This window comes from Pteropus medius, unplaced genomic scaffold, assembly GCF_902729225.1.
Source record: "Pteropus medius unplaced genomic scaffold, Ma_sr-lr_union100, whole genome shotgun sequence".
Lineage (NCBI taxonomy): Eukaryota > Metazoa > Chordata > Mammalia > Chiroptera > Pteropodidae > Pteropus > Pteropus medius.
Genome location: NW_024349799.1, coordinates 16,258,111 through 16,277,754, shown reverse-complemented (window position 1 = coordinate 16,277,754; position 19,644 = coordinate 16,258,111). Strand labels below are relative to the sequence as shown.

At 46.6% G+C, this 19,644-nt stretch overlaps 1 protein-coding gene across 12 annotated transcripts in view; it reads right to left on the bottom strand.

Moving 5' to 3' along the window:
* RAP1GAP2 (RAP1 GTPase activating protein 2) overlaps window positions 1–19,644 on the bottom strand; it is a 220,120-nt gene that overhangs the window by 125,288 nt on the left and 75,188 nt on the right. The window contains exon 1 of one of the 12 annotated variants that reach the window (XM_039886369.1): window positions 13,282–13,438. The exons of the other annotated variants lie outside the window; for them this stretch is intronic. Coding sequence (XP_039742303.1) covers window positions 13,282–13,388 — 107 coding nt within the window. The 5' untranslated portion in view covers window positions 13,389–13,438. Of the gene's footprint in view, window positions 1–13,281; window positions 13,439–19,644 lie in introns of those variants that run through there. 12 annotated transcript variants of the gene reach the window in all.

The window sequence follows — 19,644 nt, the reverse complement described above, 5'->3', positions numbered from 1 at the left end:
TGGTAATCTTCATCTTTTCATCTTTTTTTTTAATTGAGGTAATATTAGTTTATAACATTATAAAGTTTCAAGTGTGCAACATTATAATTCAACATCTGTATATACTATATCATGCTCACCACCAAAAGTCTAGTTTCTATCCATCACCATACAATTGATCCCCTTTATCCATTTCACCCTCCCTCTATCCCCTTCCCTCTGGTAATCACTAATACCTTATACAGAAAGAATACAAAAACACTAATTAGAAAAGATATATGCACACCTATGTTTATTGCAGCATTATTTACAATAGCCAAGATACGGAAATAACCTAAGATTCCATCAAGAGATGAATAGATAAAGAAGATGTAGCCTATATAGTATACAATGGAATACCATTTGGCCATAAAAAAGATGAAATCCTGCCATTTGCAACAACATGGATGGATCTTGAGAGAATTATGGTAAATGATTTCACTCACAAGTGAAATATTTTTTTAAAAACATTAAAAAAACAAATGAACAAAAACATAGAGGCAGACGACAGATCGGTAGTCCTCATCTTGTAATCTTCATCTTCCTCGATAGCTAACCCTCACGGAGGCCCACTCTACTCCAGGCTCCAAGCTAAATACTTTATCTCTCATTCAATCCTCAAAATACAGCTTATTTTATTATACATACTTTACAAATGATTAAACTGATTCTCCAAGAAATTAAGCAATTTATCCACAGCCCTAGAGCTAGAAGGTGGCAAAATCAGAATTTCAGTCCAGGCCATCTGACTCCAGGGCTCACATTCTATATTTTTTTCAGTTTCTTACACTTTTTTTTTTTTTTTGGTCTATTGACTTTTTTCACTTTTTAAAACTGGTGGCAAAACCTGCTTAACAAAATTTACCTACCATCTTGCCCATTTTAAAGTATACAATTCTGTAGCTTTAAGTATATTCACAATGTTGTGCAACAATCACCACCACAAAAGTTCTGGTTCCAAAACTTTTTTATCACCCCAAAAGGAAACTGATCCATTAATTTTTGAATGAGTAATATATAAATATAGTTCAAAAGCCAAAAATTATCAGAAAGGATACAGTGAAAGGCTATCCTTGTCTCAATATGTCTGCTTCCCACCTGGCCTATGAAATGGATTTTACACATCCTTCTGCACCTTCTTTATGCAAACATAAGCCAATACAAAGATGGGGTCCTATTTTCCCCGCTTTTTACACAAAAGGTAGTATATTGTCCATTCCATTCTACATACTGCTTTTTTTTTCCCCCCTCAAAATATCTTGGGAGAACTTTCTATCAATACATAGGAAGCTCAGCATTCTTTTTTAAGGTAGTACATAGTCCATGAATGTGAAATCATTTGAGTAATGATTTCTCCATAGATAGGCACTTGGCTATTTCCAATGTTTTGCTATTGCAAATAATATTGCAATGAATGACCTTGACCTATGTCATTCCACATATGTGGAAATACACGTGCAGGGCAGATTCCCAAAAGTGGTTTACTGGGTCAAAAGGGGATATGCATGCATAGTTGTGACAGGTATTGCCAAATCATATTGCTTATAAGATGGTATCAATTAAGCTCCCATTAAATCGGTAAAAGAATGAGAACCCACAGGCTTACCCAATGTACTGTGCTAGCCCCACATAGCTTCAGCCAACACCAAAGCAGCTTCTGTCTGTGGTTTTTGCCTGCCCAACTCACTTTCACTCTTCCTCTGGTAATAAAACTCCCCACCTTTAATTTAGGGATCTATCCTCTCCCACTAGAAAGGACTCTTGCAGTCACAGGTCCCACACTGGCCACAAGAATGAGCCTCTGACTCAGGCAGGGCCAATCCTAGTTCCCCATCCCCACCCCAATAAAAGGGTTCATGCAGAGATGGGTAGGCATGCGATCCAGGCCAATCAAACTCGAACTCCTCCTTGGGATTCATCTAACTAGAGCTGGTGGAAAGAAGCTTGTTTTCCCCTCTCTAGAAGAAAAAGGGTTAAAATGTTAAACCCACAGCGGTCTGCAACCCTGATTGCAACACCATGGGGAGAGATGACCCAAGAGAATGTAGACAACACAAACAGATACATATATAAGAGACAGAGAAGAGAGACTATTCATGGTCCTGGATCCAGCTGTTTCTGAGACCTGACCCTTCCTACAAATGGGTTACACCAGCCAATAGATCCCCCTATTTCATTTGGCTAATTCAACCTGGGCTTCTGTCACTTGCTCCCACGACTCCTGACTAATATACTGTATATACATAAAGTATAATCCCCATTTTGTTGTAAACAGATGTAGATGCAGATGTAAATATATTGTGCGGGAGGTTATGTGTTTGGATAGGAAAAAAGACAAGAAAATATATTAAATGTTAATAGTGGTTATCTCTGCAATCCCCCATCTGGGATTGCAGATGATTTTTATTTTAGTCTTTGTACTTTTCTGTGTTTTCCAAATTTACTGAAGGGAACATGGATTTTTAAAATATAATAAACATTTCTTTTAAAAATCGGATTGGCAAGAAGCAGCCCTGAGTGAGCTCAAAGGAAGGTTCTAAGCCCATGTGGTAGTCAGGGACAGCAGAGATGTCCACCCCGGAAGCCTGTTCGCATGGTCAGCATACCCTGAGGTGGCTGTTGGCCATCTCGGGGACAGCCAGCATGTCTCTGGGGGCATCTACGTTGTGTGCGCTAAACCCAAGCCTTCCATCTCGGGGCCCTGGGCTCTAGTCTACACCCACAGGTCAGCACAGCTCCAAGACTCTTCCCTACACACTCCTCCAGGAACCCATGCTGGGCCCCCAAAGTCCCCACCCACCACCAGTCCCCTCAAGGAGAGCCCCATAAGGCACTAGTATATGCCTATCCTTGAGCCCATGACTATAGGAAAGGAAAAGTGTTGGGATAGAAAAGGAGCTCACACAAGGTGACCCAATCCTCCAGCACCTGCTCCACAGGCTGACCTTCCCCAGTAACACATGACCATCAGTGGGGGAAGTGAGCTTGGGCAGGACAGAGACCTTGAGGACCTTCGATTTCAGAACATGGGCTGTTAGGGAAGGGAGGGTTGTCGCGCTTCCCTGGATCCCCAAGGCAGGCTGGCTCCAAAAGCATCTCAGTTTCCATGGGCACCAGGCTAGAGCCATCCCCACCTGCCCATCCCATCTTCAACCAGAGAAACACTCTCTTCTATCTGTTTCACATATTCTAGGTACCTTCTATAAGTGGAATCACACAATATCGGTCCTTTTGTGTCTGGCTTAGTTCATGTGGCATAATGTCTTCAAGGTTCATCCATGTTGTGTCATAATTCCCTTCCATTTTAGGGCTAAATAACATCTCATTGTATGGATATACTACATTTTGTTTATCCGTTCATCTGCTGAAGGGCACTTGGGTTGCTTCCACTTTTGACTATTGTGAATAGTGCTGCTATGAACATGGGAGTGAAGATATCTGTTCAAGTCTCTGCTTTCAATTCTCTTGGGTATATACCTACGAGAGGAATTGCTGAATAAGATTTTTGTTTGCACATATAATTCCATTAAAGAACAAGTAAAAATCATTCATTAGTCCTAGTCCTATTTCACAGATAGAGAAACTGAGAGCCATAGTGTGAATGCCATATACATTCAAAATTACATGTGGTGCTGCCTCCCTGGGTTTTTCACGAGCCTTCAGGCTGCCCCTCTGCCCTTCTGCAGTTATTCTCCTGCTATCTAGGGGCCCCCACCTCTTCTCATACCACTGAGAGCTCTGGTTGGCCCGGGCCTCCAGCAGTGGGCTAGATCACAGAGCACCAGCCCCACCCTCAGCCAGGGCCTTGTGATCAAGAGCACCCAAAGCCATAGATGGCTGGAGAGGAATGGCCACCTCTATGCAAGGAACCCAGACTTTCTAGGTTAAAGGGTAACTGGGCCCGACTGAGCACTGGCAGAAGAGGTTGGGGAATTGTTCTCCAACCCCAGAGCTGAGGGCCAACCCTGAGCATGGCCAGATTGTCCTCCCAGATGAAGTCCAGTATAGTCACATGTCTGACGGCTTCAATGTTCAGGATGGATTCAGGAATAAGGACACCTTGGGTGGGCCCTCCTCTCTTTTGACATCCAGGATGCTGGAAACCTCTTGTCCAGCACTTATCATTTTCTGTCTTGGGTTTGCATTATACCTCTGGTCTCTCTTTCTGGAGCACAGGCTGCGTGAGGCAAGGAAAGTGTCTAATTTTCCTACTGGACCCTGTTGTCTGGTGCCTGGTACACATCTGGCACTCCACAAATATTGATGGAAGTGAATTGAAACAGCACAAATGAACGTTTGGAACACAACCCTTTTATATGCAGGACTGCTGCCTGCATTTGCATTTATGGAGGAGAAAGAGAGGACACATGCTGGGGGTGGGGGTGGGGAGGGCATCAATTTCCAGAAAGTAGGGGAGTGGGGAGTCCAGAGAAACTGAGATGTGGAAACCAGGTGTCCCTGTTCCCATTACTTGCGCCAATGCCTGCGTCCATGGCTGTGCCCTTGAGGGACCTTCTCGGCTATCAGTAACTAGCCTTTGTTGATGCTATACTCAAAAGTCCTTCCTGGCACATTTGCAGATCTAGTTTTCAGACAGCCTGTTTCAGTTACCTCTTGATTTATACACTGTTTCTGCCTTTGCATCTCAGATGAAATATCTTATTAAAATAAATGTTCTATTAAAATACAGATGGCACGTGTAACCCAGGCTCTAGCCCGGACCTTCCCAATCACACAGAGAAGCAGAAATTTCTGTTCTAATTAATGAAGACTGCAGCCAGGAGACCTTTCAGCCTGGTAAGACAGACCCTTCCCCCGACTCTAGGCTCCAACACCCATCCCAGCTCAGGTCTAGTATTTAAAAGAAGTCCAGCTGCCCAAGAGACCATCCATTCCCTTCTTTAAGAAATAATAAGACTATGTTAAGGTGCCATAGTTTTTAATGTTTTGAAGCTTTTTAATATACCTGGTATGTATGTCATACACCTGAGCTGCATTACAGTCCACTTCACAGATAGTGAAAGTCAAGGGCAGATGGATCAACTAGCTCAGCCAAAGTCACCATGTAATTAGTGATGGGAGAAAAGGCATAGACTGGCAATCAAGACAGACAAAGAGAGACAGTTTTGAGTTTGAATCCCAGTTCTGCTGTACAAGCCAAGTGACACTGGCTACGTCACCCCTTTTGAACCTCAGCTTTCTCTCCTATGAAAAATGGAGATGATGATAATAAGCACCCTGCAGAGAACAAAATGCGAAGTAAGTGCCAGCCCAATGCCAAACAAGAGTGGAGATCATATAAGTTCCTACCTCTGAAGGAATCCCCTCACTGGTGACTTCTAAGTTTTTATATTCTAATACAGAGCCTCCAGAATTTTCTGTTACTTTATTTGGGGATAATTAGGGAGGGTAAAGGAAGAGAAATATCTAAAGCCAAATTAAGCCAGGCTGCCCAGGCCCCTCATTTCCAATCACAATGGACCTGCCCCAAACCAAAGGAAACCCCAGGGGCATGCAGGGCTGAGACCTGACCTCTGGCCTCCCATTCAGTGAGTTATACCATGAGCTCCCCAACCCCCAAACTCTTGCTTCTCACACTGTACATCCAATCTCCTCAAGGACACACAGCAGGTAGCACAGGTGTGGCCAGATATGGGTGTTTCTGGGAACAGGAGGGCACCAGCCCTCCTGCAGGAATGCAGGCCCAGTCAATGTTGCCAGATTTCTCAAGAGAAGACTGAAACACAGATTCGTTACGTGGAACCTTCCAATTTTAAAATAGCTTAAAAGGTAAAAAAAAAAAAAAAAAAGAAAGAAAAAAGAAAAAAACGTGTGTGGGCCTAAGAAAGCCATTGGAGAATGCGCAGGGCTTTGTCCCTGTGCTGTTCCCTCTTGTATCCCCAGAGCCTAGAACACTGTCTGGCGCAGAGTAGAGACTTCATGAAGAATTGAGGAACCTACAGAGGTCATTTTCAGCCTCTGCCTCAGCCTGCAAACCCCCAGGTGTCAGGGGTACTGCTGTCCCCACTCTCTGTAGCTAGGACAGTGTAGTACCACAGCACATGACAGTGAAAAATGAAGGGGGGGTGTCCTATAAAACAAGTGAGAGCTGTGCCTCGCTCAGGGGCTGTTACAAGTTGTAAGCACTTATAAAAATCACACTGCCCTCATTCTAACACATTCAGTGTGATTGGTAAAGATCTTTATAGTTAAAAAAAAAAAAATGGGGAAAAGGGGAAGAACAAGGGAGGGGGCAGCTCTAATCAACAGGCCTGCTCCCTCTTGCCTTTGGAGAAGCAGACTAACGGTGAGGCCTGGCAGGTCAGCCCACCCCCAGAGGGCTCCGGGAAGGACTTGGCTGAAGTTCCAGCCTTCACGAAACAGAGTGTTCATAACTGATAAGCTTAAAAGCAAGTGACAATTTTTCAACCCACCCTTGTTCCAAGGGCAGTGAATAAATACAGTCTTGGCTCCAGGTTCCCATTGAGCATGTCTGGAAGGAGAGGGGAAGGTGAAACCAAGCTCACTCACTCCTAGAAATGGCGCGGATTCTTGGACACCTTCCTCTTCAGGGTCGAAGTAGGACTTCTCATTCAGAAACCCCACTCGCGAAATCCCAGATGTGCTATCCCCTTTATCATGGGTGTCAAGGCTTCCCTGGGTGCTACAAGGCAATGGGCCTGATTCTACAGTAAATTAAAACCAGACTATGGAGAGGTATGAGGGAACCTGCTGGGGTGCTAGAAGGTTCTATTCCTGGTCTGGGTGGTGTCTAAACAAGTGGATGGATACACATGTGGAAATTCATTGAGCTGTACCCTTAAGATTTATGCACTTACTATATGTAAGCTACACTTTAATATATTCGTAAAAACAGAAGCAGCAGTATCTATCAAGCACTTCTCAGAAGCCAGGCACTGCATAAGTGCTTATCCTGGGTTCAAAATAATACAATAGTTAAGAGTATATCCTCTGGACCTTGATAGACCTGATTAAAAATCCCTATTCCTCCACCTCTGATTCTGCCCGCAGCGAGCTCCTCAACCTCCAAGTTTCTGTCCCTCAGCTAGAAAACAAAAATAATAACTGGTAGAATTAAGACAGATAAGCATGTAAATAAGCCCTTAGCACAGAGCCTAGCAAATAGTAAGCCTCAAAAGGAAAGGCATTGGCTTATGACAACCATTCAACTTTCAACCATGCCAGGGCATCGGTGCTATAGGGTCCATTTTAACAGATGAGATATGTGCCCTCTTCCGTACAATGCTCCCTAAACCACAAGCATTTCCACATCTTCCCAATTTTCCCCAAATCCACATACCACCTATTACATTTCTTAATACTTTTCTTTAAATTGACTCACGATATTTTACTCAAATTCACTTTTTAAAAATGCTATGTAACTATCATACGTGGAAAATCAGTATCACTTGCCAGAATTCTTTTTTTTAAATAGCTATTAAAAATAAAAAGCACCTGTCTACCTGAAATCATCTTGTCTTACCTCATTTACTTTTTATGGATTCAAGAGACAAAGAAACTCAGTTTGTGTGGTGGGCATGGGGGGTCAGGGGGGGTCTCATCTGCTTAAAATGACTTACAAACTTCCTAAACAGTTCAGCAGCCCCCGTTTGCACAGAAGTGATTTTCGTTGGTTTAACTAAGCAGACCTGGAAAGCCCTCTATTTGGCAACATCCTGGTAACCAGCCATCTGTGAACCACTCAGGCTCCAAAGAGATAAAGCTGTATTTAGAAAAAATACATATTTGCTAATGGCGATGGTTCACTAATTCTGATCCCCACTGGCCCCTTTGTCATGGATGAAGGAAGCCTACCTCTGCCCAGAGTCAAGACAGCCCTGGTTGCCCAGCCCCAGTTTCAGAATGGTCAGGACTGAGCCTGGACCCTCATATCTATGGGCCCCCAAACCACACAGAGGCAGGAAAGAACTTAAAGGAATAACAATGGAACTACACATGTGCAAGCAGTCAGTTCTTTTTCTCTCCCAAATCTCTTCCAGAAGGGAAAAAGAAGTAAGGGAATACTTTCCCAGTCTCAGACAAGAAAAGGACACCTTGACATCTGTGTTGGAGGGCACTGCAGTATTAAGGAGTAACAGGCAATGGGCACGTTTCAACTGAGGAGGAGTCAGTGAGTCTTGTGAGCACACATTCATTCATTCAGCAAATATTTACTGAGCACCTCCTATTCTGGACAATGGGGACCCAGAGGTGAAAAAAGCAAAGTCCCTGCTCTCAGACAGCTTACATTTTTAGGGATGGAACAGTCAATAAATTGTTTATTATATAAGCTAGATAATATCAGTTAATAAGTGGCACGGAGGAAATAAATCAGGGTAAAATAATGGCTAGAGTGAGCAACTTAGATTAGATGGTCAGGGGACCCTTTTGGAGGAGATGATATTTGACTTGAGAGCTCAATGATGAGGAAGCACCAGTCTATTAAGTTGCCATAAATAGTATGTGCAAAGGGCCCGGGGCAGGAACAAGCTTGGCATGTTCCAGAAACAGACAGAAGGCCTTTGTGGCTTCAAAGGTACAGTAATCACAGTGAGCGAGGGAGCTAAGGAGAACCAGAGAACCAGGCAGGGAGGGTGGGCCCAGCTGTGGAGTTTGCGTTTCATTTAAAGTATAATGAAAAGCCTATGGAGAGATTTCTGCAACAGAGAGACTTGATCATAATTGACTTCTTAAAACTCCACTCTGGCTACCACATGGAGAAAGGATAAGGGGGACAAGAAGTGAGGATACAAAATAGGAGATTAAAATAGTGGCTCAAAAGGAATTAAATAAATTCTCCCTTACCTCTAAGAGTCTAAGCCCTCAGACTCTCTGAGGTTAAAAATGGGAGGCCGGTTAAAGGAGATGTTTGTTCTTTATAGCGACGACAGCCAATCGGGTGGCATTCAAACATCACACAAAAGAGGGCGAGTGACAGGCCCTTCCACAAAGGGCAGGATCCAGCTACCTCTTAAGAAGAAAACAAGCAGCCTTCTGTTCTGGGGCCAGGGAGTGGATCAGCTCCAGCCTTGTGCCCCTTCCAGCCCTGGGACTCTGGGACTACAAGGCCAGGGCTCCTGGACACTCCACTGGCTCAGGCCCCATACCCATCCAGCTCGCAGGGCTGTCACTCACCCTCTCATGGCCGAACACAAACATCCTCCCTGATACCAGCCTTCGAACCCTAAGGACAAATCTATCAACAGCTGCCAACATCACAAAAACAGATAACTAAACAACCTCCAACAACATAGTCTTGCCAAAAACAAAATTAAACCCACATTTTATGGAGCCTCTAAAACTAAATAACAACATCAGGTAACATTAGGGACAGCTGAATATGTTAAATGGCACCAGGAGACACCATCCACAAAATTATGACTGTGGGAAACTCACCAAGACAAACAATCGTTTCTTCAACAATTAAAAAAAAGAGAGAGAGAGAGAGAGAGAGGAGAAAACTTACAGATAAAGAGAATCCTGACTCAAAAAAAATTTTGGAAAACTTTTATGAGACAGGTAAATATGAATACTGAATATATTAAGAAATTAGTGTTAATTTAGGGTGTATGATAATGGTAGTGTGTTTTTTAGAAGAATTCTTATTTTTGAGAAACATACTGAAATATTTAAGAATGAAATAATATAATATCTGGGATTTATTTCAAAATAATCTTGTGGGGGAGTGGGTTGGTAAATAAATGAAACAAGATTTGCCATGAGTTGATAATGCTGAAACTGGGTATCATATTACACTATTCCCTCTCCTTTTGGGTACATTTGAAAATTTCCACAATAAAAGTTGTGTTTTTTTTTTTAAAAAAAAAAAAAGCTAAAGATGGGCTTTTTCTAATAATTTACACAGGAATAACCCACTGGACATTATAACCCACTGGACATTCTACCCCACAAAAGAGGGATCAGATTCATCAGATTCACTGTTCTGCCCTCCAGAGCCTACCATTAGTGACTTGCTGAATGATGAGTGAATTTGTATTTTCCTCCTCATAATCCCCATGGTGAGAGTTGTCCCAAAATAACTACCCCCTTTAAGAACTGGATTTCTATTTCACTTATGTTGATTGACCTCTCTCCAGAGGACACTGCTCCCCACCACCACCCACTTCTTCCCAAGGTGGTGCCCGGGGCCTTACCCTGATCTGCCCCGTCTATAAGAAAGCAGGCTGTGAAAAGCAAAGCACTTTAAAGGAGCTCTTCATTGCAGCGGTTTCCAAGCAAGGCTTCATTCAGTGCCTCCTTGGAACCAGGCAGGCTCAAACCCAATCCCTCTCACACACACCATTGTGATCCCAGGTGATGGCATCCCTGGAAGATGGTCAGAAAGAAGCAGAACCTCCAAGTTATCCTACGACTCCCATAGAGAGTTGTCACATCAAGGCTAGTACATACCACACCCACTTCTCCAAGAGGCAAACTGAGGCTGGAACTTTGAGCACAGTTCTTGGGACCTACCAAGAGTGCCTGGGAGTCTCCTGGTTCTGGGCCCATATGGGATACCTGTGTCATCACTATCCTCCCGGCACACGCACCTGCCCTCAATATGTAATATTTCCAAGTGGCCTGGGGAGAGCAGAAAGATGACAAGGACCGTGAGCCATCGCTGCAAGCCACAGGAGAAAATTTCATCCCTTACAGCCAACAGCCAGGAGTGTTATCTGCACAAGCCTGTCAATTAGAGGTGCAGAGAAGATAGATGAATGGATCGAGCCTTCTGTCAAGGTTGAAGAAGGGGCCTGAGTATGACCTGATCCTTCTATGGGGGGGAGGGGGAGGAAATCAGCAAATTTCAGACCCAGCATAGAGTTTGGGGAGTGCTTAAGAGAGGTTGGCAGTTGCAGCCTGTTCCAGGCCCCCCGTGGCTGGTGCCCACTGAGGAAGTGTCAATGGTGTGCACTGAACTGATTTCAGATGCTTAAAGAAAAAGAAACTCCAGATTACGGCAAGGGAAGCAAAGGTCATTTAACACCAACATGAAATGTCCCCCATCCCCTGTCCAAGCCCTTCCTCGTATCTCACTGCTCCCACCTACCCAGGTCTATGCCTGCCTGGCTGCTTCCTGGACTATGCACTACTGGTCATGACTATTAGTGGGGCTGTCACTATCAGACATCTTACCTTGGTTTCTGGGGGCACAAGCCCAGGAAGAGGAGAATGGAGCCGTTCTGATGAAACCCCTCCATCCTCATGCAGCACTTCTTACCTTTCAGATGCATCTTCCCCCCATTTTCTTACTTGACTGAGCCTCACAAGCCCTTCATGTAGATGCATAAATTGAGGCTCAGAGAGATGAAATCTATACTATCACATCACAGGACTAGACCTCCCAGCTCTGGGTACAAGAACTTCCCCCCACCACACATTCTATACTCAGAGATATGTACTGGTCTGATGCATCTGCCTTTCTATCAAGCATGTCTTCCTTCTCATTCCTCAAAATAGGCCCAGGTAGTCTCACTTCAGCCACTCCATATCCTCCTGACTTTAGAGAGTTGGCTTATTCATCCCACCTCTACAGATAAAATGCTGATGGGCAGGGAATGGAAAAGAATCAAAGTATAGGTGAGAAGGGGGCCCAGATCTGGAGCACTGGGCTCCACAGTCCTGCTGGCATCTTTTTCTGTTAGACAACTGTGTCCCCAACAACAGCCATTCCTAACTCACCTGCAGGATTTCTACCATTTTCTATACCATTTGTACTATAACTACTATTTCTATTAAACAGACTCATTCTTGTGACTTATACATTCAGTTTAGAATGATGCTTTATATCACCACCACAAAGGGGAAAATCAGTACCACTGGCTATAACTAGGAGAGAATCCTAAAAATAAATAGTACAAAAACAACCTAAATTGTAGGCGGGCACCTGTTCTCCATTTAAAGGTCCTGAGCTAGAGGTCTACTCTGTTATAAAAAGGAGATTAGCAAGTGTTTAAAAGGTGTTAAAGCCAGACTAGCACCAACCAGAAACTTTCCTCTTGAAGAAATCACAAGGATTAGTAGAGAAGAACAGAAAAGGGAAGAACTTTCTCACTGGGTGACTCAATGTTATTTCATGCTTAACCATCTTAAGTCATTTTACTGGAGATTCATCCTATGCTGTAGGAAAATTCGAATTCAACTGCATTATAGGAAGTGGGAGAGGAGGCATGGGAGACAACTGCACCACAGAGGCAACCCATGCCAGCTTCTCAAAGGGCTTCAGTTCATTGCCTGCCACCTCCCCAAGACACACCTAGCTTCTGAGCAAGCCCAGGGGCCACCAGTAACCACCCAGGAGTCTCCCACTCCACTGCCCTTGTCTTAGCCCTTGTTTAATACAGAGCACAGAACTAATCACTCCAAAACTCTGGAGATTAGCATCTAACAGGATGGATCAACGAAGGTTACCTCAACTCCCCACAACATCCCTGTGGACAGCCAGCTCCCATGACCCCCAGTTGCTGGGAAGCTTGGTGCTAGCCAGTGTGGTCTTGTGGACATTAAGCCTGCAGCTGGGGGGCTGGAGCCCAGGAAGCTGCCCCAGAAGTTCCTTTGACCACCCAAAACCCCACACCTCTCGTCCCATATAGATCGTCCTGAAATAGCCCTAGAGAACGATTTTCAATACCCAGGAGCAAACAATTAGGAGAGCAACACCAAGAAAGGTGAGAGTTAAAGACAGAAAAAACCCAAAGGCAGAGAGACACGGAAGAGGGGGGAAGGGGCGGGGTTGGGGATGTTGAAGCAACCTTCAAATTTGCTCCTTGCCTGCCGGAACCATACGCAAAGCAAGCAGATCCCGGCCTAGCGGGCACCTCGTGGGCTCAGCCAAGTTGCAGAGAAGCAATTGGCATCCCCAGAGCATTGAGCCACTCGGGGTGAGCCGGGGACTGTCGCCCGGATTGGATCAATGTTACTCGCGCTGCAGGTTTCGGAAAGCGAGCCGCGATTGGCAAATGCGGGAGTGGGGGGCTCAAGACTTGGTGTCGGTCTGTTGGGGATGAAGCCCTAAGGGACCTCCCAGCCGCCCTCCGACCCAGCCAATGCCCTATCTGGGCTTTCTCGTAACAGACAGTGTCTGAGGCCAAGCTCCAAACTCGCTCCCCTGACAGCGCCTGGAGTGGAGGCTTTTGCCCCTCCAACTCGGAGCCAAACGCCCTTTTGGAAAAGTCGACCCCAAAGAAAACGGGATTTTAGCACAACAGCGGAGGGGAGGGGGGTGGCGCTGCCAGGCTTTACCTTTTCTCTTTATTCTGTTTTCGGGATTTGTGCAGGAGTCCGATGAGCACCACGGCGGCGCGGATCCCCGCCTTTCGGCAATGCATCCTCCCCGCGGGCTGGGACATGGCGAGGCCGCCGCGGGTGTCCGGCCGCGCCCTCGCCCTCCCGCCGCGCGCCCCCGCCGGCCCGGCTCCGCGCGCTCCGCGCTGCCTGCTCCCGGCCCTTGCGCCCGCGCCCCGGCCCCCGGCCGCCTGCCTCGCATGGGCCCCGCCCCGCCTAGGTGCGCCCCGGGGGTCAGGTGACTGGGCGCTCACTTCCCGGCGACCTTCAGCGTCTCCTCAGGGCCCGCCGGACGGCCAGCGCCCGCTCCCTAAGCGCGGGCATTTCCAAGGCTCGCTCGGGGCGCGGCCGGGACGGACGGCTCGAGGGCTCCGGTTCAGACGCGCCGCCCGCGCCGGGACCCCGCCCTGGCCCTGCCTCCCCTGCCCAGCCTCGGGCGCCGAGGCTGCGGGCGAACTGGCCGCTCCGCCGCCAGCAGGAGGAAGCGGCCCGCTCGCGCTCGGCGCTCCCCGGGGCTCGGCGCCCGCGTTCGCCCTCTGCTCCGCGCCCCGGCTCCCGCCCTTCTCGCCTCTCCCTCTCCGTCCCCTCCTCTGCGCTACCCGTCCCCCGTCCCCCGCCCCCGCTGGCCGGGCCCCGGCTTCCTCCCTGGGCAAAGGCGGCTGACGCGCTTTCCCAGCCCGGCCCGCCAGGATACTTCTCTGATGCTGTCACTGTCTTTAAAACAGGGAGAAAAAACATGCACCGAGAGGAAACGCGCGTCCTCAACCCAAGCGAAACTGCCTTCGCGCGCGGGCACCGCCGCGGACCTCTCCACCCCCGGGCCAGGCTGCGGGGCTGTGAGAGGCGCCAAGCGCCCGCCCTCACCCGCCCGCGACTCCCTCGCGTTTTGACTCAGCGGGACACTACGTCTCCCCTCTTCCCAAGTCCGAGAAAGGACCGTGGAGCGGGGTGGGGGACCTCTCCAGCAATGGGAGCCTACGGGGGCTGGGGTCAGTCCCCCGGTTCACATTTGTTTTCCCGGCCCTGGAAGTTTAACATAACATAGGGTCAATGATCATTTTCACGGCAACTGCACCTCAGTCTCTTGTGTCAGGTTACCCGGGAGACGCAGGGGATAGGACAAGGGGACACCCCACCTAACCAGCACCCGAGCTCTAGCCCTGACTAGAGCACACACGGTTCTTCCCCTCCTGCGCCCCGCATGCAAGCTTCATCCTCAAGCCGACTCCTGTGGGAAAAGGGCTCTGACGTGTTCTCTGCTATGAGAGCGGGGTGCCCCTAAGCCCCACTCACTTCCACTTTCTGCCAGGAAGTCTAGCCCCTCTCATCACCACCCCTGCATAACTACTAGCTTTGCTTCGCCTTCCAGCCCCCTAGGGAAGGAAATCGGCAGAGGGCTGGAGGGAATTAAAACAAGCCAATTAGTCCATCTTTGGAAACAGCCCTGTTGGGGCCAAAAAGGTCCCTGAGGCAATTTGCCTTGGTTTTTATACAGTCTGGTGTTCAAGCAAGCACAGAAAATCCAAACGAGAAAGGGGACCTTGCTGGAGAGATGACAGGGGCTGCAGATAAATTCAAGGGCCTGAGGCCTCAACCCTGCCTCTCCTGTGGGCACAGCTTCTTGCTGGCATTGGAGTTGGGGGGTGGAGGAAAGGGAGGACCAGAGTGGTGCCAAAATGTGCCTGGTTTATTTATGAAGCATCCATTAGCATCCATGAGTCTGCCTGAATGGTGGGGATCACAAATATGCCATAGACATCTATTTATAGCCAGAGAGTGAGTGACCCAGGCCCCACCCCTGGGACTGAAGCTAGGCCAGCTGCAAGGACCACACCAGTAGTGACTTGAGAATCAGTCTGGAAAAAGAATGGGGAAATAAGTGTCCTCAGTGGGGAAGAGGGCAGAGCCCAGCACACACAGCCCAGGGCTTCTCCTGCTCCTAGAGTACACAGAACTGACAGGTTGGTGACAGAGTATTTCGGCCAGGCTGCAGGGAGGGTGCTAGGGACACACCGGCCACAGGTCTAGCCCAGCAAGGAATATATTTTATCCACACACAAGAGTAGGCTGCTTATCTCAGTGCAAGGCCTGACTCTCTCCAATGTGGATGAATGTGGGTGTCCCCACTCATCCCTTACTGCCTGAGAGATATTTTAGGTCAGGGTGCATCAGTGGGCAACAGGGCCTTGGGATGACCATGAAAAATTTTTCCATCAAGCAGGTAACTTTATTCTTTGTTTTTCTGGGATTCCAGGCCCTCTTTGTGCCTCTACAACCATGATTGTTTTCAGCCCTGATGTGGCTGAAAACACAAAGTTGTCCCCAAAAGGACCATACCTGGTCTGATTCCACAGTAGAGAACGTAATGGTTATCTGTGCTAGACTTGCCCATTCCACCAACATTTATTAAACAATCAGGATGCGTCCAGCTTTGAGCAAGAGACTAGGGTAAGAGAGAAATGGAAGACCATCCTTACCCAGAATGAACAGGGCCTAACACACGCAAAACCACAGAGAGCAAGGTCAGTGAGGACTGTAGCAGAGAAGGGGTCATCTCCCAAATCCCATTCTACCCAGCAGCTTATTCCCAGCAGTGTCCCAGATCACAGGACCTCAAAGGCCCATTTTAGTCCCCTTCCCCCAAGCCCACGGCCCCTGAGAACAAAGTGCCAGGCAGCTGCCAGCCTGGGTCTCTGCCCTAATCTGAGAAAATTCAAAGGCTCAGGGGGCCTGGGTGGGAGTTGAGGCAGAGAGGGACAAGAAAGTTAATCATGAACGCAGGGCAGACAGCTGCTCAGCCCAATCCTAAGGGGCCAGTGGAGTGAGACAGACATGCATGCTTGGTCTTGAAGAAAAGGGCCTTCTGTGCCTGGGAACCTAGTCCAGGAGACACATCCATGTGAAACCGGGAATCAGCCTCGCTGCCAGAGCCTAGGTCTCAGAGAGACCCTGGAGCCAGCGCTCCCGCCTCCTCGTCCCACCCTCTCCCCAGGCTCCCAGGGCCTCCACTGCTTGGCAAAATGATTGCAACCGTTCTTGGCTAGGATTGGAAGTAGATGTGGGGCCAGAGGGGCTTTGGAGCCACAGGTAGGGCCTTTTAGGGAAACCAGACATCTTCAGATGGCCTGCCCATCCTGTTCTGCAGGGACAGCACCCCCTGCCATCCGGTGAATCACACAACCCTTGGAGCAATTCAAGAGTTATAAACAGACAACTTTAGACCCGCTTAGAACTGGCCAGCACCCCTGCTCTCTTATGCCTTCGGAGGTACACACACCAGCTGGGAGAAATCACTCAGAAACTCCCCTCACCTCTCATTTTTGCACAGCACTCACACCTGTGCTTGTTTAAAAGCCTGACATTCATTCTTGGCTGGTACATCAGCGCCCCCTGCTGGGATACATTACAGTTGCGTCTCTGGGATACCACCCTATGGGGAAAAGGAGAAAGGAAAGGGGGAGAGAGAGGGAGGGAGGAAGAGAGGAAGGGGGTGGGTAAGGGAAAGATTGAGAAGGTCATTTGAGGTAGGGAAGCAGTTTCTGTTTTGAAGAGAGAGAGAGAGAGAGAGAGACAGGAAGAATCTTTGCCAACACCTTGACTCTCCTCCCAGCTCCAAACTCCCTTCAGAGCCCACGACCACACCCAAAGGGATACATCCCACCACAACAGGGTCCTTCAGTGACAGCAACAGGCCATGCCCAGGCCTGGCTGGGAGGCCTAAGTACAAGCTTGGGAACCCCAGCTCAGCTGTACTTTCCTGGAGCCACACATATCATACTGAAGTTCTGGCGAGAAACTAACTCAGATTTTGGAAATAGAGCTTGGCGACCTGCATGGCATTTCCGAGCCAGGAAAAGGAAGCCATGCCCCGAGGAAACCCACAGATCCCACTCAGGCATCCAGCTGTGGACTACACATCATTTGGTACCCTGAGCCTGCAATGCATGATGTCAGTCAGGGGTTACAAACAGGAGGCAGGAGGAAGAAGAAAGGAGTTCTTCATCTATTTCTTGGGTTGCTGAAGGTATTTAAAACATTTCTTTTTGGTTCGTTTATGGAATTTTGAATCCATTAATCTAAACAGCACAACTATAATTTTCCCCACAGTAGAAATATTCAAAAGGATTCTTCCGAGTATGAAATTTCTGATGAATGTGAAGAAATGAATTTTGCATGGAGGCTGCCCAGGGGTCACTGCAGAGAATCAGGAGCCATGAGGCCATGGTCTGCAGCACAGTACCCTAACTTGCAGCATCCCCGGCCCCCGCCTCACTAATCACCAGACCTCCCCAGCTGCTGCTGCTACTGAGACCACTTCCAGCTCTAGGGTTTCTGGGGCTAAGTGGAAAAGTGGGGAGGGAAGCTGTCTTTCCATAATATTAGCAACATTGCTTAGCAACATCTTTCAAAGCAAGAACCAGCAGACTTTCCAAAAAGCTATTTGGCTCTACAAAAAACAGAGTGGTTTCTTATACATGTATTATTTATATACTATTCTATATACCAAGTAATGCCTTCTGTGCCTGGCTTCCTCAGGAGATGATGTATTACACCTAAGTGAGATTTCCAGACAACAGAGCTTAGAGTAGCAAAACTTTTGTTTGCTTGCTTGCTTTTATTGTAATAACCTTGACTAAAAAGTTCTCTAAAATGCCTTCCATATTTTTGTCCTTTTTAAAGACAGGTTTAAAGTAACCTTTTCTTGGTGACTCAGAGCCATTATTATTAATACCAACTACCGTACTGAGCCAAAACTCAGTTATGAACTAACAAGCCATTGAGGTAAGGACCCATTTGTCCCTATACTTAATGATCTTAATCAGCTGTGGTGGAATAAAAACTAAAAGACCCTATAATCAGACAAACCTGGGCTAGAATCCCATCTTCAGCTTTTAGTGACTGTGTGGCCTTGGCGCTGGCTAGAAATTTAATTTCTCTGAGCCTCAGTTTTGTCATCTGTGAAGTGGGGATAACAGTGTCATCCTCTGAGGGTTCTTACAAGGATTAAATGGACATGCGCAATCCGCCCAAAGACTTGTATAAAAATGTTCATAGATTTATTCAAAATAGACAGCCCATCAACAAACTGTTATGTCCACATCGTGGAATGCCACTCTGCAACAAAAGGAACAAAATACTGATGAGCAACACCATGGCCAAATTTCAAAAACATTATGTTGAGTGAAAGAAACTAGATGCAAAATATACTTACTGTATGATTCCATTTATACAAAGTTCTAAAATAGACAATCTAAGGTACAAAAAGTGAGAGCAATGGTTGCCTCTAGGGGTCGAGGTTTTGTAGAGAAATAATGTATATCAAGATAGAGTGGTGGGATACATTTATCCAAAAATGTATAATTAAGATTTGGGCATTTCAACATATGTGGATCAAAAAAGAACTGAAATTAATAATAGTAATAATAATTCCAGAGGGTAGGAAGGAGGGAAGAGGTAGACAGGGTAAAGGTGGTCAAATACGTGGTGACAGAAAGAAATCTAACTGTGGGAGGTGAACACACAGTATGAATATATATATATGTGCCTTATTAAAGTGTACAGCTGAAACTTATTGGATTTTGTTAACCAATGTCACCATGAAAAAAAAAGACACTCTAAGCCAGAACTGCCAAAAATAATAATAATAATAGTAATAATAATAATAGAGTAGGGTGTGGAGTGGGTAGAGGTATAGATGAAACAAGAACAGAATGTTGATAATTATACATGTATAATATTCTATTTACTTTGTATATGCTGGACATTTTCCATAATAAAAAAGAAAAGAAATTGCTCAGTGTAAAAAAAAAAAATAGTTAATAGCAAATCTCTCCAGAATTACGACTTTTATTGCTGTCTTTGAATTTTTCTTCTATTCACAAATTTATAAAGACTCCATATTAATTTTGTAAAGGTAGATATTATTTAAAAAGTAGATATTATTAATTAAAGGAGAATGCATGTGAAAGCACCTGGCAGGTACTCTTTTTAAGTGGCCTTTTCTCACAGTGCTGTTTCGAGTCTTTGCTCAAAGTAACTGCTCACTGAGAAACAAATAACTGAGCTCGACAAAAATCACAGGGAGCATCTGAGGGGCTTTCCGACCCTAACTTTGGAACCTTTCTTTGGCATTTTTCCTTCTGACTTGTATATGTTTGCTGCATGCAAGAGTTTTGAGAAAGACTGAGGTGTCGCTGTGTATGAGGCCAGTGTTTACTGACACTCAGACACACACCCACAGTGCGATCTAGGATTTAGGTGGCCAGTGCAGTGCATTTGTATTCCAGGCACAGTGTGTGTGTGTGTGTGTGTGTGTGTGTG